We start from the raw sequence: 19,055 nt of genomic DNA, 5'->3' as shown, positions 1-19,055 counted from the left end.
TTTGTGGTTCTGAGCCTGTTCTGCTGGACCTCCCTCATCATTGTGTGCAGGTTCAGTGCCACTCAGGATCAGGTTCAAAGAGAACTGGCTGGCACCGTCAGCACATTCATTTAAAGGTCAAACCGCCGCCGTGCACCAGGAGAGATGGACGAGGACCAACGCTCAGTGCGTGGTCGTTGGATGTGACTCCGGGTGCCAGTTCAGGACATGACACCAGCAGCAGCACGGCACGCGAGGCCCGGCTGGGAGTGATCTGAGCGAGGCCCGGCTCGGACTCTCTCCTCAGCTCTGGTCCCCCAGCGGCACAGATGGGCATCTAATCAGCCAAGGGGCGTTTGAAGGGTGAGGAGAGATGACATCATCCGGCCTGTTATGAAATCAAGGCAAAGTGAAATCAGCTGATTTTAAAACACCATCTGTTACTGCTCCACTTTTCCTTGTTGACCTGGAGGAGCCAGGGATTCGAAAGGCCGACGTTCAGGTTAGTGGTCGACCCGTTCCACCTCCTGACACACCGCCACCACACAGTCCTGAAGTGAGATGCTGACATTGGCCACTCAAGGGACCGGGCTTCGGAGTCGACCTTTGACCTCAGGAGTTGTCGACAGAAGCAAGAGGTAAAGTGTGGGTTCATCGTGCAAAAATGAACCTGTAACAATCGCTGTCATCAGCCGAGGAAGAAACTAAAACTGTTGGTATTTCCTTCTACTTCTTAAATGTTTAAGTCCTGCAGCTTGTTTCAGGATTAAATCGATATTTCGATGATCAAATGAAAATGAAAAACACTGAACAATATCCTGAATCTGTATTTTTTCTAGATTTTACAACGACAATAACTTTACTATCACAAAGTTAAGGCATGTTATAGTGACACGTATTGTGCCTTGCTTTTATATTTCTGCAGTTGTTTGGTTGTACCACAATCACTGTTTTTAAGAGTCTGCCTCTTTTATTAAAGAGAAAAGTGAACTCACATGAACTCACCATATTCAGTGAGTTCATGTGAGCTCATGATGCAATATTGTACCATTCATTTTATGTTGCCTTCAAGTGTAATAGGGTAGTTATTTATTTCAAATGTAGCTTTAACCCTAAACTTGCTCTTTGTTGAACTCAATGGCAAGGATGATTGTAATATTGTTGTATTATATTGATTGAACACGTTAATAAAAATTGCTTTAGATGATTCTTTCAAACATATGATATAATAATAACAACAAATCAAAAAAAGCAAGGGTAGAAATAAGTTAATATAAAAGTAAAACTATTAACATTCAAAGGTGCAAATGAAGTAAAAACTGTAACTCTATGGATTCTGTGTGAATAACCACTTCAAAGGAATGTGAATTGTAAAAGTTTTATTTCCCTATGTGGATATTCTCTTAATAACCTTTTACCATGTTATTAATGAGAGAAGAGAGTTGTAATATTTCGGACGGTTTTTGAAAGCAGCAGATTTGGCGGTGCTGCGTTCGAGTGCATCGGGAGAGTTGGCCGCTCTGTGATTGGCCGCAGGTTTAAGAGCCGTGCCTCTCCTTCCTGGTGGGAATCCCCGATCACAACAACAACGTGCTGCAGACGACCATCAAAATATTTGGGCTTTTTTCTTTGGATCTCCTCCGGCTTGTCTCACACCCGCGACTCGTGCCTCCTCGGACGGCGGCAGGGGGAAGCTCAAGGCACCCACGTGTTCCCGATTCTTCTCCCCTCCGGTGAAGCGGACACCGGAGAGCCGCCGGTTACCACGGTGGGAAAAAGTTTGCTAGCTTGATTCCTCGAAACGTAATGCTAACGTAATGCTAGCGCGATTAGCCGGGGGAAGCTAGCTAAACACGCCAGCTAGCTATCACGAAATAGACGGTGCGCTGTTTACACGACGGCCGTTAGCATGTTAGCATGATTTACATCATAATTAAGTTGAATTAGTTGCCGTGTGTCGGTGTAAAGTGTCGAGAAGGATCAATGGAGCCTGGTTCATTCAGATCCTTAGGCCTGCTGCCCGACAGAAAATGGACGACAGCTAGCGTTAGCATGCTGGATTGTGTATTGCGCGTGAAATGTTTTTCGAGATGCTAGCTTTTCTTTTTTAATTTTTACTTCTCTAACTGTATTTATGAGATATGTGTAGGTTTTAATAAGTTGCACTTGAACTGGTTAAAGTTAGTTAGTTAGCCAGAGAGTTAAAAGCCAACTTTAGTTTGTGTGTTTTATTTCCTGTGTGGCAGCCATGACATGTTGGCATAAATTAATATTTGTGACTAAATGTATTAACTTATTGACGTTTCACTCATTAATCCTAAATGTTGTTGTTCGTCCACTTTAACGTCATTAAAGTAGTTGTGTCTTAAATGTTGGTTCTTGTAAATTCAAGTATTAAAATGATTTAACTATCGGTGCCATACATTATTTTGTGATTATTATTCTTTTCAGTCGTTTGTCGTATTTTTAAGCTTATCAAACCCAAACTAAAGTTATCGGGGGTCACCATCTGTTTTTCATATCAGTGTAGTGAACTTTATCTTGCCTTATATGGGGATTTACACAGAAAACTAACATTAACTAAAAGTTTGACACATGCAACCCGATTGTTGGTAATCATTTAATTTGAGATTGAGATAAATACCTGTTCTAACACAACTTCTCACTTCCTGATTGTCACTGCAGCGTTCCTGCAGCTCGGCTTCTCCGTCATTTCCTCTCTGCGGCTGAAGACGGGAGCTAGATGATGGATGAGCAAGGTATGGACGGCATGCAGATCCTTCCCGGGAGCCAGGACTCCTTCAGTGAGCTGTGGGCTTCTGTGTAAGTCATGTTCTGGATATGATTACCGTTAAAATAACAAAGTCAGTCAACTCCAGATAAGTTAACCAGGTTGTTTTTGCAGACAAACTCCCTCCATCGCCACCATCGTGGAGGCATTTGATGATCATCTGGGCAACTGGAGGCAAAATGACCAGATTGACAATTTGGTAAGCATGTCACCTCGTAACCCCTAGAGGAGAGAGAGAGAGTGTGTGTGTGATGGTGGACATTTAATAATGAGTGAATTTTCATTGAATTATCCCTTTTTTAAATCTTACCTTGTTTGATAATGGAGGCAGCCTGACTCACTCTCATATATTTGTCCTTTTGCAGCTGCCAGATGGGTTTGATATGAATCTGTTTGAGCTGCCCCCAGAGACGGTGGCCAAAGACAGTGTTACTCCCCCATCCTCCACCGTCCCAGTCGTTACCGACTATCCGGGGGAATACGGCTTCCAGCTTCGCTTCCAGAAGTCCGGCACAGCCAAATCTGTCACCTCCACTGTAAGAAATCACTTTCCTAGAAATGTTTAGTTTTAAACTGACTGGAAAAGGTACTCCCTGTTATTTCAAAGGATAAGACTACCAGAATGGTCTCACTATTATCTCTATCACCAGCAAATTCATACTCTTCGGCTAATGGTGTTTAAGTTTAACACAATTATTCAGAATCTAAATGCTTGATCCCAAAAGTTAAGTTTAACTCACAGCAGATTATCATGCAACCAAACTTGGTGAGGGGCTCATTCTGCTGTTTGAGCTCCGTGTCTGAGACAAAAGGATTTTCAAAAGCGACTCAGTGGTAAGGCGCCATTCACAGATTGAACCGAATTTCTTTCATTCATAGTTTAAATATTAGTCACTCTTAACTGTGCTCCTGTCGAGTATTTTATTAATAGACTAAATTACATTTAATCTTATCGTCTAAAAATTTGACATTTTGAGCTTGTGAATTGAAAAGTTTTAGGAATCACTGTTCTCTGACGCTATTCTTTCTAAAGTTATTCAAAATGTTAAACCAGGTAAAAACTCTATTAGATAAACATTAGTATAAAATATCTCAACTTACCACAGCGCTGTGTTAGAAAATCCATTCTTTGGTTTCTCTCACGCTGGCCTTCATGTGGAATCTCATTCTGGTGATTCGCTAAATCACTGCAGTTGAGGAGCCAATGGCGTTGGGGTCTATCATGACTCGTGCAGCAGCTCGCCATGGTTGGCCAGTTTGGTTGAGGGTTAGGCCAGTCTGACCGGAAACCCCCGCCCCCTGACTCCTGCTCTGGTCTGTGGGTGAGGTGCTGTCTGCTTGTAAAGTGAAGCCCTGACATGACGGGACATGTTCCTGCCCCGTCTTCCTCCAGCACTGACAGGGTTAAAAACAGAATAAAGCAAAGAATAAAGTAAATAAAATAACATTTTGAGTTTGATAAATCTGTCCCAACTGATCTGGAGTAATCTACACACAGTTTGTGTTTTTTCTTTAGAGTAGAAAGTGTACTTTACCTACTTTTTGAGTAGTTTCCTTGTCTTTTCTGAAACAGATTTCAGACCAGGACTCGGTTCTGCTTGCCTTTCTCCACAAGTGGAACGATTATATGCTGTGTGGCTTTCTCCCCGTGTTTCTCTCAGTTTTCGGAGCTTCTCAAAAAGCTGTATTGCCAGCTGGCTAAAACCAGCCCTGTGGAGGTGTTGCTGAGCAAGGAGCCTCCTCAGGGGGCTGTGCTCAGAGCCACAGCAGTCTACAAGAAGACTGAGCATGTGGCCGATGTGGTCCGTAGATGTCCCCATCACCAGACTGAGGACAGTAAGTAAAGTGATCAGTGTAAAATGTCCTTGTGGAAGTGAATTAGTCTTTGCTAGAAGAATCTGATTAAACCCAGCAGGTCTGAGGTGAATTTGGTTCTGATCTGGTTTCTGATCTGTGTTTTGTGTTCAGCTGCAGAGCACCGCAGCCATCTGATCCGACTGGAGGGCAGCCAGAGGGCTCTGTATTTCGAAGATCCGCACACAAAGAGGCAGAGTGTGACCGTCCCTTACGAACCCCCCCAGGTATGGATTCCTCACTCCTGTCTAAAGTCTGCTCCACACTTACTTAATGTTCTTTTGTTGATAACGTAGGTGGTATTTTAGATCAGGAGGTCTTTCTCTAACACGATGAGCCTCAGCAAGCAGTGACGTTATCATTTTTCTTCTTCAGCTGGGCTCAGAGACCACGGCCATCCTGCTGAGCTTCATGTGCAACAGCTCATGCATGGGGGGGATGAACCGCAGACAGATCCTCACCATCCTGACCCTCGAGACACCAGAGTAAGTCTTGGCTTCTTCTTTAGTTTTATTCTTAATTTTTTTTTTAGGTACATAAAAATAAATCAAAGTGTTGAGGGAGGGGGAAATCTTATTTTGGCATACAAGTGGTGTGTGGGGGGGATGGGCAAAGGGCATGAGCAGATATGTTTTTGTTCACGATGTTTAAACAGTCTCATCTTCCAGCTCGTATTGGATCTTTGTTGTTGCAGCTTAGGGAACCCTCTCTTTCCATTTTTTTGACCCTTGAATCTGTGCGTTTCCTTCCCAGCGGTCTGGTGCTGGGCCGGAGATGCTTCGAGGTGCGTGTCTGTGCATGTCCAGGCAGGGACCGTAAAACCGACGAGGAGAGCAGCACCAAGACACCAAACGGCCCCAAGCAGACCAAGAAGCGTAGTACGTTTGTGTTGCGATACATTGGTTACTTCCGTTTTCATTATGTTTGTTCTGTTTCCTTTCTAACATCCCCTTTTTGTTTCAGAACAAGCTCCGAGTAACTCTGCTCCACACACGACCACGGTGATGAAATCCAAGTCCTCCTCCAGCGCAGAGGAAGAAGACAAGGAGGTCTTTACTGTTCTGGTGAGTAAAGATGCAAAGACGCACAAAGCAGGATTTCTTCTTCACAGAATCTGCTGTGACATGAATGATTTCCCTTTCATTAATTAATTCATTTTTTATTACAGGTTAAAGGAAGAGAGCGGTACGAAATAATCAAAAAAATCAATGAGGCTTTTGAGGGGGCGGCGGAGAAAGAAAAGTAAGACATGCGTCAAAAAACGAAACGCTGCAATCAATTCCAAATGTCTATTACAATTAATTTCTTATGTCAATGTTTGATCAAATTTCTTTCTTTCTCTGCAACAGAGCCAAGAACAAAGTCTCTGTTAAGCAGGAGCTCCCTGTGCCCTCCAGCGGGAAGAGACTGGTCCAGAGGGGAGAGCGGAGCGACAGTGACTGAGAAGCTCGATGCCTCGAATCATGACGACAAACGTCTTCTCTTAATCCTTCACAGCCTTCAGGTTTAAATCAGGTTATTCACTCATCATCGGAAACTCCAAAATCACCTCCTGCCTCCCTATGCCAGAAAACTTGAGCTGATAACTGTACTGCCTGACCACGTACTGTACTGTAAAGCACGGCTCTCACTCTACGATAGGGCACTGGATTCAATCAGTGTTAAATTTGGGGTGGGATTTTAATTCTAGTTTTATCGACTCTTTTTAAAATGTGTCATTCCTGTTGGCATTAATTATGCATTCCTCTTTTTTTTTTTGTCTGATTTAATTGGTTAAAAACCCAAAGAGATAATTTCTTGTTTTTTTCTTTGTTTGGTCACCGGTTTTGTCAAAGTATTAATTATGATCAAGTGCGTTTTCAAACCCGAAAGTCCGAACCAAGGTTAAGGTTCTTTTGTGACATTGTTTACATTCGATGTTTGGTTCTCAAATTGAATTTCAGGGAGCGCACAAAAGACGTTTGCATTACCTTCATGTTTCCTGGGCCGTGTCCTCTTATCCGTGACATTGATTTGGTTTTTGGAAAAGGTCGGTATGAAAAAGGGTCTTTCCGTTTGAATGGATGAAATGAATGTACTGGTTCACTTAGTTACTTTTGTGCCACTTTAATATTACAATGCTATTACAAGCAGCAAAATTAACATCAAGCAATCCTGCAAACTGCTTCTGCTTCATTTTCTTTTTCTGTAGTTTTCTGTTCCTTCCTGCAATTCTTTTCTGCAAGTCCGAACTATCCAAAGAAAGTTAGTCTGGTCTAAATTTCCCCCGAGGCCACTTCCACACGTGTTGAATTGGTTTGAACTGTTTTTTTTATACAGACCTGAACCAAACCTCAAGCTTAATGCACAGTTATGCCTGGAAATTAACAAAGATTGATAGACTAGATTTTTAGTCCGTTTGTGTTTTGATTGTTAAAGAACAGCTTGTTTTCAGAGACGACACAATGATTTCTGTTCAGATGAACACTGTTAGTTGGATGAGGGGCTGGCTGGATCATCCCCGAAAACCTAAACACATCTCTTTAGTACCTGTGAGGTTTTTATACTCAACAAAATTACCCCTTGGGGGAAATTAGAGGATTTGCACCCATGCAGGTACATTTTTGTTTTTTAATGTTTGGTAACAATCCCACTCAGATACAAAATAACTTCAGGAAGTTCGTTAAATGTTTTCTTCCATCCACAAGTTCTATCAGCCCTTGAGTTCAACCAATCACTGTCCATGAATAAAACCACTCTTTCACACTGCCATTACTTGTCCATGAGGCATTGCCCTCTTTTTTTATTGTGTTTGTTTCTTTTATAGATTATTTTGGGAACTTAGTTTTGTATAAGAGGTTTTATCTTTCTACTGTTTAGTTTTCATGTTTTTGTACCGTTTTCCATTTTGTTAGTCGAAGCTTTAATCTGAAATAAACGCTTAACGTCACACAGTCGTCCTGTCTTCTGTTATTTATTCTCTATAAATGTTTTTGGTCTTTGCATGTGCTCCCTGACTGATTAGTGTACTGTTCGCATTTTCATATTGGCATTTTGCATTCCTCGGAATTAAATGTAAAACCAGCAGCGCCTCAGTGTCATCTGACCCGGGTGGAGCGTTTTTATTCAAATGTCTGATTGACGACCTGTTGATCTTCACTGTGGGTGGATCAGATGTGTTTGTGTGTTCATATGACATGCCCCCCCCCCCCCCCCCCCCCCCTCTCTCTCTCACATATTGAGAGATTAATTCCCTTCTTGTTCAGAGAGGCAGCGTATTCAGCCATGACTTTGGTGAGTAGTGAATTCAAGCCAAATTAATCCTAAAGGTTTTTGAACCACTTCAAACTGGGTTTGGTTAAATACCATGTTGGTCCGAATGTTTTCATTTTACAGTAGCTGTTCTCTGGGGAAGTGATCCAGAATCCACTGGAAGACATCATGACGTTTTCTCTTCAGGATAGAATCTGTATTTTAGTACCTTGGGGTGAGTGTTATATTACTCTCCTTAGGCTCAGTGTTAAGTGCTGCAAATAATGATTAACTGTCTTTTAATATGCTTTTTTATTTATTTGTTTGATATTTTCTTACGTCAATGGAAAATATTAAATTCACATTGTAAGTGTCTGGATGCCAAGGTGATGTCTCCAAATGGGAAAATGTCCGTCAGTGTAAATGTTAGTTTGTGAAGCCGGTGGTAAATGTAATAATTTTACTTTGATTGTTAAAGGCCTAATAATCAATTTATATTAATTATTTGTCCTATTGGCTACAGCACTAGAAACAACTGTTTATTAAATAAAACTTAACTTCACAGAGTGAGTTACCACAGTGAGAACCTGGAGGCTTCAAAGTCACAACCATATATGGTTCACAACGATCCTGGCGGTTTGTTTTTGTGTTGTGTTTTTATCCTTTTAAACTTACAATTTGAATTAATAGAGAATATTTTGACCTGTTTTATTATTTTAAGGCTGCAGAAATTTGCTGCAGCTATCGATACTAACCACCTGTAGTTCAGTCAAGATCGTGTGATGGAGTTGCATATCAAGAATATAATGATGTTCTGTTGGTGTGTTGATTGTAGAAGTGATTTTAATGGATTATAGAAAATAACATGATTGCTTGAACCCGAAAATGTGCACAGATTAAACTTTACTGTGCATGTTGGGGGTCTTGAACTCATCTCCACTGTTTGTACATCTCTGTGCAGCACTGATGATGATGATGATGATCTACGTCAAGGCCCAGCCTGAGTTCTTCGTCCCGCCCGGAAGTATGACCTGGAACGAGGCCCGGAACCACTGCCAGGTAAAGAATCGACCTCAGCCACATGTAGACGAGGCTGAAACGTGAGGTGTGTGTGAAAACACGGGAAATTACTGAGGCTACCTCTGTGAATATGATTTACAATAATGAACTGGTGAATTTCTGGAGCAGCGGCTGAAAAATGATCCAGAGCAGGAAGCTGTAAAGTCTAATCAGTCAGGAAGTCATTTCTTAAACAAAGGAAATGAACAGAAGAGGATTCACTGAAGCACTTCCTGGTTCATTACCTCAAACAAGAAATATGGAAAGTTGCTGTCTGTGTGTGGCATCTCGCTCCAGTTGGCGGCTGAATTAAGAAACTTTTTTTTACCTATAGGAAGAAACAAGAAAATGTGCATAAAGAAATAAAACTTTGAATAAACTTCATATGTGGAAATGTACAAAGCCTGGTTTAAACACATTTGAATCTGAACCAAAGCTTCACAAATCGGACAGGTTTCGAGAAAGTTCTGAGAACCTTCACACATCCAAGGGATATTCAGCATCTTGTCAAATTTTTCAAAATCTGCTCAGTTCTGTTGTCAAAGAGTAACTGAATATTTCCATCTGTCATCAGGTCTGTTACAAGGAGCTGGTGACTCTGACCCCCAGCAGCATCCAGGTCATTGCCCAGAAACTAACCTCTGTCTACTGGATCGGCCTCCGCAAACACCCCCAACCCCCCTGTCCCCTCAGTATGCCGTGGAGCCGCTGGGCAAACGGGGACTTCCTCACCTACCAGAACTGGTACCCTGGTTGGCCTGTGTTGAAATCCCCCGGCGGCGTCCCAGGCACTGAAGACTTGTGTGTGGCCACGCTCCGTTTTGGGGCTTGGGTTGAAAAGAACTGCTCCGAGCTTCTGCCTTATATTTGTTACGATGGTAAGACTCATTTAAAATCTCCAAACGTAAATACTACAGTAAAATACATGAGTATGTTGTCATAAACAGCACTTTACTATCCCGAAATAACACAATTATGTTAATTTATTTGATTGTTATCCACTACTTACTTAATATTTAGTCCAGTGTTATATGCCATTCTAGGTTCTTGTTTACTGCATAAGTACATATTGATTTTTGTTTTTATTAATCTCTCCCTCTGTGACTTTCTAGAGCGTTTCTCTGGCCAAGTCAGCATTACTGCCGTGACCACCAGTAGCGCCAATTTCACTTGGCAGCCCATGGCTGGTGCCATCGACCATTACCACGTCGAGGTCAGAGGAGGCATCAACCTGAAGGCAATCAGCACCAATCTGACGCCAATCGCCACCAATCTGACGGCAGACAGCACCAATCTGACGGCAATCGGAACCAATCTGGCGGCAATCAGCACCAATCTGGCGGCAATCGGCACCAATATGACGGCAATCAGCGCCCACTCTACGCCAATCGGCACCTATCCGACAGTGATCGGCATCAATCCGACGACCATCGGCATCAATCCGACGACAATAGGCACCAATCCGTCATCAGTCGGCAGCCATCTGACGGCAATTGGCACTGATCTCGTGGCAATCGCCACCGATCTGGATGCAATCGCTAACGATCTGACGCCAACAGGCACCGATCCGATTTCAACCGGCACCGATCCGACGGCAACAGGCACCGATCCGACGCCAACAGGCACCGATCCGACGCCAACAGGCACCGATCCGACGGCAACAGGCACCGATCCGACGGCAACAGGCACCGATCCGACAGAAACCGATCTGACGACAATCGGCACCAATCCGACGAAAGTCTGCATCAATATGACGGCAATCGGCACCAATCTGACGGCAATCGGCACCAATCTCACGGCAATCGGCACCAATCTGATGGCAATCAGCACTAACCTAACAGCAGTCGGCACAAATCTGACGGCAATGGGCGCCAATCTGTTGGCATTCGGCACCAATCTGAAGGCAATCGGTACCAATCTGACGCCAAACGGCACCAATCCGATGGCAATCGGCCCCAATCTGACCCATGACCTTTCCAACCTGACAGGGGGCACCCGCTACTCCATCCAGGTGTTCCCTGTTAAATGTGGGCGGACCCTGAAACCACAGGCCGCCACCTTCTACACCAGTGAGTCACATTCAGCCGCGTCATTTAGATATTTTTACTCCAAACGTAAAGATCTGCTGTGTCACAGCGAACGAGGAGAGGAGAGGTAAAACAGATTCTGTGTCAGTGCAGAAATTAGATTTTCAATTATGATCTGCAAGATGAACCAAAAGAGGATTTGTAGTTTGTCAAGAAATTCTGAAGGAGTTAAACTCCGGTCGTTCTTGCTACTTACTTCCTTTATTATTCTTTGTCCTTGTAATATTGATTGTTTCATTAAAACATGACTTTACTCTCATAATATTACGACATAATACTCCATCATAGCATCTCATCTACCAAGAGAAATTTATTTCCAGCTCTAGTTGTTTTCATTTAGATTTTTCTTTTTAACTCTATTTTTATAATCACAAATCTCTTTCGCAGTACCCAACGAAGTCCAAAACCTCAATGTGACCAAGGTGACGGAAACCTCAGTGTTTCTGAGCTGGAACAAACCATCTGGACACGCGGATCTCTACCGAGTCAAGGTCAACGGTTCTGAAGGTTCCCAAACCACCAATCTGATGAGGTCAGAGGTCAGAGGTTTGAAGCCTGGAATCAATCACACGTTCATCGTCTTCTCAGGACTCTATAACGATTCCCTCTGGAGTGAAGCCTCACACATCTCGGCATATACAAGTAGGTTCATATCATATCACAGAACTAAACACAGTTAAATGGTTATTATAGTATTAAACCTGCATGTCACACATAATGTACCATTTTTAACTTCTCTATATTTGAAGACTTTTATAGTTAAACCTGTGATGTTGTTGATGTAATGTTTTTTTCCCTCTGTCAGAGCCTCTGAGAGTGTCCAACCTGAGAGTGTCGGGAAATACCCCAGACTCTCTGCTGCTCAGCTGGACGCCGCCTGAGGGCGACATCACAGGCTTCCGGGTGCAGGCCGTGAATGACAGTAACGAGTAGGTGGTGGGAGATAAACACAGTTTGAGTTCCTTCGGGGCCAATGTTTCATCCTTCCACCAGGTTTTTGTAAAAATCTGTTGTGTAGCTTTTGTGTATTCCTGCTGACCAACAAACATCGAGGGTGAAAACAAAATCTCCTTAGCAGAGGTAACAAAGACGACGACTATAAGAGGAAAAGGTTATCCCCCAAAGAAGATGAAAGCTATGATGGATAATTTGACCTTTTTGCTTTTATTTTCCTGAGAAGTCTTGTCTTTAATTTGTTTTTTGTGTCTAAGCAGCCAAACAAATACCGGTACCCAGAAGTCATCATACAGAAATATATAAAATATGCAACCTAAATATACAAATGCAGGCCTATTACTAACTGTGGCTCCTACTATATGGATGGATTGATGGATTGATGGATTGATGGATAGATGGATGGATGGATGGATCGATGGATGGATAGATGGATAGATGGATTTATTTTCTGTTAGACAATTGCATGTCCCCTGTTTGTCTATCTGATCATGTGACTGCTCCAAACTCTTAAAGCATCAGAATGAGCAATATCAATGTTTCTGGATTCACTACACATCTTTGATTTGAACTCACTGAGCACAGGTTGTATTATTACCGACCGGAACCCCCGACCCTAAGTGGTAACTCACTGTGTCTCCTCCGAACAGCACACTGTGCGAGGAGACAGTGGAGGACGGGTGGAATCGTACTCGACCGGAGGTGAAAGTGACGGAGCTGCCGATCGGCACCAGGATAACCCTGAGTGTGGTAGCCATCGCCTCTGGCACCTTGGAGTCAGACAAGGCGACCATCGTCAACTACACCGGTAACTCTCTGCTGCATGGCGTCACTGCTTACGAGCACAAACTCTGTCCTGCTGTCCTGAAATGTCCCTGATCTGTCCTCTGTGACTTCTGCTTTAGCCCCTGCGCCGATTTCACACCTGGAGTTGGACACGAAGGATAGCTCCCTGATGGCCACCTGGACACAGCCTAACGGTAGCTACTCGTCCTTTGAAGTCACGCTGCGGCTGGACGGTGAGGACGTGGAGCCGACAGCACACGTGACCGAGCCTGAGAAGCAATATGAGGAGCTGAAGAGTGGAGCCAATTACACGGTGATCGTCCGCACTGTGAGTGGACATCTCCGAAGTCCGCCACTGGGAAAATCCAAATTCACCCGTGAGTGAACTTTTACTGTGTTTTTTTACGCTGTTGAAGGTTCTGATAATCGATGACTTTAGCCCTGGTTGACTGAACAACCCCTGTAGATGGAATACTGCAGTAGTGCTGGTGTATCGCTTCACAATACATGCGAACAGACACATTGTTTTACTCTAGAGATCAGCAGAACACAGAGTTATTTGGCATCAGAGCTGTGCAGCCTCTCACTTAACTTAACTTCAACTGCGGAGAACCAATATCTCCACCAATCAGTCAATGAGTCGATCAAACTTAAGCTTTCAATCAAGTGCTTCACCGGTGACCAATGCCTCCCAAAGCAATCAATAATAGATAGCACACCAATAAAGGAGAGTAACGAGGATAAAACAATCCTAATAAAATGTTCATTTTCTTTCTCTTTCTCCATTGGTTCAGTGCCGCGCCCGCCCACTGATGTCGAGGTCGTTTTCACCGGCAAGGACCGACTGGCCTTCAAGTGGAAGTCCCCTGACAGCACAAAGACAACCAATTACCTTGTGAACATCAGTTCAAGCTTCTGGAACTACAACAAGTCGGAGACACTGGTCGGCAAAACCGAACACACGTTTGAGAACCTGAGATCAGGGACCAGGTTCTTGTTTCAAGTGCAAACCGTGACAGACACAGAGAGAAGTTCCCCAGCGAATATTTCCCACTGCACAGGTGAGGATCTCAGTGATGAGGCTCTAGTCTTGACTGTACCTTAACAATCCATTTCCCTTCTTTTTTGATGGTTTTAACTTTGACTGAACTTTGCATTTTTCGCTGGAATCAGCTGACCATGCAAATGCCATAGCCGGAATGAGAGAGTGACTTCCTCTTTACTCACACGTCTCTGTTTTGTTCCTCAGAGGCCGACGAGAGAGAAATCAGCCTGTCCATGTTGTGCTCCTCCGCGGAACCTCTCCTCTGTGCAGAGAACTCCACCAAGGAGAGTGTGTTCAGTCAGGTATGTCCGTCACCACCATTTTGATTAGAATAAAATGGTTTCAAATCTTTTATGTCCATTAACAACCTTTCAAAATCAATGCGTTGTCCGTTGCAGCTGGAGGCCCATTTTGAAATTCTCCTGGGGGACCATGTTTTCTGGAAACTCGAGAAGCAAGAAAGTGAAAACACAATTGCTTAATTTTCAGTGATATTTAAGATTAGTTTTACTTCTTGTTTTTTTCATCAACGAGTTATTTATGTTTTACTGTTTTTGAAAATTTGAATATTGTGTGTGTGTGCGTGTGGGTGCGTGTGGGTGTGTTTGTCTTTCAGTGATTACATTCAGAATTTCAACCATCAACAAATATAAAAAATCAATAAACATAATACCGTTAATGTTGTTCTGCGTGTATTGAAAACATTTCCAATACAATAAAAGATACTTGCGTTTAAGACAAAATGTAAATACTAAGTCAAATTCTTTTTTACCTTATGCATTTTTATTTTAAGCGTATTTAACTTTGGCAGAAATTGGTTATTTTTCCATTTTTCAAACAGATAATAAATAATCTGTCTTTAATATTTAACACTAATCTTCAGTTTTCTTTCATCAACATTTTAAATGCGTAAATAAAACCCAGAAAGCTGTACAAAGGCGGGAAATTCTGTTTTTCAGTCTGTTTTTCAAAATAACAGCTCTAACAGTTTTAAAAAGCAGCAGATAAACCAGATGATGTTTGATTATGGGAAATATGGAATCGATCAGGTCAGCAGATAAAAATACAAACCGGTAGAGGAGCGTCGGACATTCACAGTAAATAATAAACGCATATATAACAACACATATAACACCTCCAGCCTCTGAGACGCTACACGCCCTGCCAGCTTCCTCTGCTCGGGTTGTTTTTTTAAGAACACTTTTGATTTCTTGACCTCTTATGTTGAAGTGAGCTGTTGTAATATGAGGAAGGGGCGGGGCCGGTCACATTCACTTCAGCTTCGAGAGTGAAGTTGTCGTAGTCGAATAAGACAGCGAGCGAGCGGTGAAAAAGACAGAAGAGGGTGAAGTACCAGCATGGAGCTGAGCGCGAGACATGGTGGGCAAGAGGAGGAGGAGGAAGAGGAGGAGGAGGAGAAGAGGGAGGAGGAGGAGAAGCAGGAGGAGGAAGAGGAAGAAACACCTGCAGGTGAGTTAAAGAGCATCTCACACACCTAAAAACACTTTAATTGCGCAATAAGGAAATATTTTGGCTGTATATGTGCATCACAGTGTAACGCTCTTGTAATCGTGTACTTTTTAGTACTTTATGTATTCATACTGAAGTATTCTGAGCAGTAACAGGCAAAAAGCCACAGTTTTTCTGCTTTCACACCCGTATATATCTCGGTTTGACCTTAATGGGCGTCAGAGGTCAAAAGGTGAAATCGTTTGTGTCGACTGTAGTTTTTGGTTTTTACTTATCTTTAAAAATCGAGAATTCCAGCAATTAAACAGTCAAATTTTGATGATTAAGCTTTTGAAAATTGGAATCTTTCAAACATTCAAAGTTTCAGTATGATAATAATTAGATTACCCGTCTTTAAAAGCGAACTAATAGAAGAGGGTCACACAGGACGACATTTCTCTATCCTCGGGTCAAACTGGTTTTCATTTGTATTTTTTTTGCAGATGCAGGATTCTGTCGAATCTGTCACCCGATAACTGGAGTGATTGTTTCCATGTTAACACTTACCATCGTCACGACTGGACTCTTCTTGTCTCTGGTGTTATGTGGTGAGTGTCACTCTTCAGTTCATTTGGAGGCTGGTGAGTGACTCCTGACACTATTAAAATCATATTCATGGTAAAAAAAAGAAGAAAATGTCCAAACATAAGATTTGAGCTCCTGAAATTGATGTTACAATGAATCCGTCAGCCACGTGGGGAGCAGCACCACAGGGTCATCGGACCCCCGGCTCTTCAGGAGACGAGCTGGTGGAGCGACTGCAGCAGTGTCGGACGGAGCTCCATGATCTGGGCCTGATGCTCCAGACTGTCACTCAAGGTCATTCACGCTTTTCCTCTCTGGCCTCCTGCAGTTTACTAGATTCAAGGATTCACCATTTTCTCATTGCATATCTGAGAGATTGAAAGTCAAACCAACCAGGATTTTCCTTCCCGTTGCACATAGACTCCAGATGCAGGGTGTGTCCCGGCGGTTGGCTTTGGTGGCGGCGTCACTGCTACTACTTCTCTGTGGGACTCGAGGAAAACCGCCAGTGGAGTGGGAGCGCAGAGTTTTGTCGGGGACACAACGGGAGCCTGGTCGTGATTAAGGACTCTGCAGAAATGGTAAACGGCAAAAAGCTCAAGGAGAAAGTATATATTTTTGAGTTTCAGATAAATCCACAGGCCACATTTTGGAACAAGAGATTCTCTAAACATCGCTTTCATTCTCAGGAGTTTATCCAAGGAGTGATGAACCGGTTCCCCCACTTCCCCTTCCTGTGGGTGGGACTGACGGACGCCCAGCAGGAGGGCCGCTGGCTGTGGGGAGACGGGACGGACGTCCAGCACTACATGCCGTGAGTCCAGGTCCACTGGTGCACGGGTCACCATGCGGGACAAGTCAATAATGTTGCAAAAGTCATTATTGATCTTTATTCATATTTTAATGTATATTAACACACAAGCGTCATAACAATTTGAGTTTACAATTTTTATTTTTATAATGATATAATACATATCTACTGTACATCCATATACATATATACATTATATATTGACATGCTCACACATACATTTTATCTAAAACTTTATAAACTTTTATAGATAGTAGATATTATATATGTTTTATTTGTGTGTGTGTGTGTGTGTGTGTGTGTGTGTGTGTGTTGAAGGTTGGCGGTGGACTGGGACGCTGATCACAGGGACTGTGCCGACCTGAGGGGGGGCGGGAGTCTCTTCGCCGCAGACTGTGATGCGTACGGGCCGTGGGTGTGTGTGAGAGAGTCCTGACCGGCTGCACACACACAACCAAAACACACAACTTTATATTCATTACCTCACAACGTGCTGATAGAAAAATAGAATACATCTCCAGTCACACTTAATGCAAAGTTACTAATTTCTTTGAAGGAAATGTGTCCAAGGAGTTGTTTTTTTTTAACAAAGCTTTATATTCTAATAAATACGATTTACACATTTAATTATAACTTCCCTCTGTGAAATGTATAAACATGAAGTGTTTGCTGTGTATATGTGGAAGTGCATGTGTGTATGTCTGCATGTTCGTGTAACTGTCAGAGAAAATACTCTTTAAATACTTCTTCTTTAAAAATTGATTGTCAAAGATAATTCTTTTAATATATACTCTTTTTAGCTTTTATAGTTTGTTATAAAAAATTCATAATTTCTAACATTTATGTATTTTTTATTGTGCTATGATCAGTAAACTTTTTCTTTTGTTGTATCGTTAGCATCTACATGTAGTTCAGTCCTTTATCTTTCTTTAACTCCGGTTTAAATCATGTGAATTTAAGATGTAACTGGTGACTCTGCTTTTAAACAGCACTTCCTTAAAGTCAGATTAGATTTTCATTGTCCAATAAATCTCCTGGAGGTCCATCTCTCTCAGTTTGAGATCTCGTCTGGGGGCATGATTCTCATGAGCGTGCGACCATCCAGCGGAGCAAACAGAGGGTACAGCGTCTCCCTGAAGGTTCCATTGAAGGTGTAGATGTGAGACTTCGTTCCTGCGTTGTAGAAGGAGATCTGTCCTTCTTCGTAGTCCAAGTAGATCCCCATACGTTGAGGCACAAGGCCGACCGGCAGCGGCGTCTCCGGCTTAGTGCAGGCGAAGAAGTCGTGTGTGCTGCGCCACAGGGTCCAGAAGCCCTGCTTGGGGTTCATCGGGAAGCGCCCCTGCCGCTTGGAGACGCCGGTGGTCAGTCCAACGCGCCAGTAGCCGTGGTTGGCTATGTCCACCTCCCAGTAGTGGCGGCCGCTGCTGTAGCCCTCCCAGGCCAGCACGCATGGCCAGCTGTCGAAGCGCTGGGGGTTGTCGGGGAGCTCAGACGCTGTGTGGGCCTCCTGCACCATGCGCTGGTCGTCCGACACCAGCAGCCACGGGTGGCTGGTCATGGGGTCAAGAATCACATCGGCTGTGGGGAACAAGCGATAAATCAGGTTATCGTCTGATGTTTGCTGTTTACCTTGTCAAGTGAGGTGAAGGAAGCGGAAGGTCCAGGCTGATCTTACCTGAGGCACTGCAGATCCAACTCCAAACTGAAAATGGAGAAACAGACATTATAGTTTATTAGTTAGAAATTCTCAAAGAACGGCACCAGGCGATGAAGGGTAATGAAGGGCATCAGTCGCCCTGTTGAAGATGATTTCCTAGGTTAACAGAATCTGGAGGGATTTAAAAAATACACACCTGAGTTGGGGATATATCTTGGAATCCCTGCTATCCAGGTCTTTTGCTTTGCCAGTAACCATACTTGTGGAATCATCCTCTAAAAAAAGATAAAAAATAAAACATGTTTGACGAGAGCACAATTCCTTTGTTATTCTTTATATGCGAACCTTCAAGAAGACACCTCCCTCCCAGCCGGCTATCCTCGGTTTTATATCACCGTAAGTGCCAGAGATGAGGCTCAACGCTACCATATTGAGAAGCTGGCTAATATTAATTTAAACCCCAAAAGGACCTAAACATGTAAAAAAAAACACAATATCACATCAAGCTATCAGGCCAAACTCTCGTGGAATGAGAAAAATCTGTTTCTTTGCTACGTACACTATACCATCGTCTGCAAATGTGATGATCTTTTATCTGCCAAGTCACTATCAGTTCTCGAAGGCTGTCGCTATCGAGGCAGCAGTTGATCATTTTGAAATTCTCCTGGGGGACCATGTTTTCTGGAAACTCGAGAAGCAAGAAAGTGAAAACACAATTGCTTAATTTTCAGTGATATTTAAGATTAGTTTTACTTCTTGTTTTT

General features: G+C 43.1%; 3 protein-coding genes and 1 long non-coding RNA gene across 5 annotated transcripts; 3 read left to right on the top strand and 1 right to left on the bottom strand.

Moving 5' to 3' along the window:
* Positions 1–1,519: 1,519 nt before the first annotated feature.
* tp53 (tumor protein p53) lies at positions 1,520–7,553 on the top strand. Its single transcript, XM_053415606.1, has 11 exons — positions 1,520–1,747; positions 2,665–2,802; positions 2,885–2,969; positions 3,136–3,306; positions 4,432–4,606; positions 4,739–4,851; positions 5,000–5,109; positions 5,378–5,502; positions 5,588–5,688; positions 5,793–5,866; positions 5,974–7,553. The coding sequence occupies exons 2-11, from the start codon at positions 2,723–2,725 to the stop codon at positions 6,065–6,067; spliced, it is 1,128 nt and encodes a 375-aa protein (XP_053271581.1). The 5' UTR covers positions 1,520–1,747; positions 2,665–2,722; the 3' UTR covers positions 6,068–7,553.
* A 266-nt stretch (positions 7,554–7,819) lies between these two features.
* LOC128429798 (receptor-type tyrosine-protein phosphatase H) lies at positions 7,820–14,535 on the top strand. The gene is made up of 12 exons (XM_053415603.1): positions 7,820–7,897; positions 8,000–8,090; positions 8,817–8,914; positions 9,489–9,792; positions 10,027–10,983; positions 11,389–11,643; positions 11,807–11,930; positions 12,606–12,763; positions 12,861–13,118; positions 13,536–13,802; positions 13,991–14,088; positions 14,185–14,535. The coding sequence occupies exons 2-12, from the start codon at positions 8,045–8,047 to the stop codon at positions 14,266–14,268; spliced, it is 2,649 nt and encodes an 882-aa protein (XP_053271578.1). The 5' UTR covers positions 7,820–7,897; positions 8,000–8,044; the 3' UTR covers positions 14,269–14,535.
* Positions 8,414–14,933, bottom strand: LOC128429800 (uncharacterized). The gene is made up of 4 exons (XR_008333907.1): positions 14,854–14,933; positions 13,969–14,232; positions 9,160–9,242; positions 8,414–8,948 (listed from the first exon to the last, which is right to left on the bottom strand). It is a non-coding gene; the product is annotated as an uncharacterized LOC128429800 (long non-coding RNA).
* On the top strand, positions 14,683–17,691 carry LOC128429799 (C-type lectin domain family 12 member B-like). 2 transcript variants are annotated; one of them, XM_053415604.1, is made up of 6 exons: positions 14,683–15,256; positions 15,739–15,843; positions 15,986–16,114; positions 16,241–16,401; positions 16,510–16,634; positions 16,950–17,691. In XM_053415604.1, exons 1-6 carry the CDS (start codon positions 15,145–15,147, stop codon positions 17,065–17,067), a joined length of 750 nt encoding a protein of 249 aa, XP_053271579.1. In that variant the 5' UTR covers positions 14,683–15,144; the 3' UTR covers positions 17,068–17,691. The 2 variants fall into 2 exon arrangements, with proteins under 2 accessions (XP_053271579.1, XP_053271580.1); XM_053415605.1 differs by lacking the exon at positions 15,986–16,114.
* Positions 17,692–19,055: the final 1,364 nt, after the last annotated feature.

This window comes from Pleuronectes platessa, chromosome 23 (genome assembly GCF_947347685.1).
Source record: "Pleuronectes platessa chromosome 23, fPlePla1.1, whole genome shotgun sequence".
NCBI lineage: Eukaryota > Metazoa > Chordata > Actinopteri > Pleuronectiformes > Pleuronectidae > Pleuronectes > Pleuronectes platessa.
This window is presented reverse-complemented; position numbering and strand designations above follow the sequence as displayed.

Bases quoted from the DNA above. Each gene is read 5' to 3' on its own strand.
- LOC128429799 (XM_053415604.1), top strand. From the start codon at position 15,145: ATGGAGCTGAGCGCGAGACATGGTGGGCAAGAGGAGGAGGAGGAAGAG. The intron at 16,402-16,509 runs GTAAACGGCAAA...TTTCATTCTCAG, and splicing joins TTAAGGACTCTGCAGAAATG to GAGTTTATCCAAGGAGTGAT. The intron at 16,635-16,949 runs GTGAGTCCAGGT...TGTGTGTTGAAG, and splicing joins GACGTCCAGCACTACATGCC to GTTGGCGGTGGACTGGGACG.
- tp53 (XM_053415606.1), top strand. From the start codon at position 2,723: ATGATGGATGAGCAAGGTATGGACGGCATGCAGATCCTTCCCGGGAGC. The intron at 3,307-4,431 runs GTAAGAAATCAC...TGTTTCTCTCAG, and splicing joins CCAAATCTGTCACCTCCACT to TTTTCGGAGCTTCTCAAAAA. The intron at 4,607-4,738 runs GTAAGTAAAGTG...TTTTGTGTTCAG, and splicing joins CCATCACCAGACTGAGGACA to CTGCAGAGCACCGCAGCCAT.
- LOC128429798 (XM_053415603.1), top strand. From the start codon at position 8,045: ATGACGTTTTCTCTTCAGGATAGAATCTGTATTTTAGTACCTTGGG. The intron at 9,793-10,026 runs GTAAGACTCATT...GTGACTTTCTAG, and splicing joins GCCTTATATTTGTTACGATG to AGCGTTTCTCTGGCCAAGTC. The intron at 13,119-13,535 runs GTGAGTGAACTT...CCATTGGTTCAG, and splicing joins GGGAAAATCCAAATTCACCC to TGCCGCGCCCGCCCACTGAT.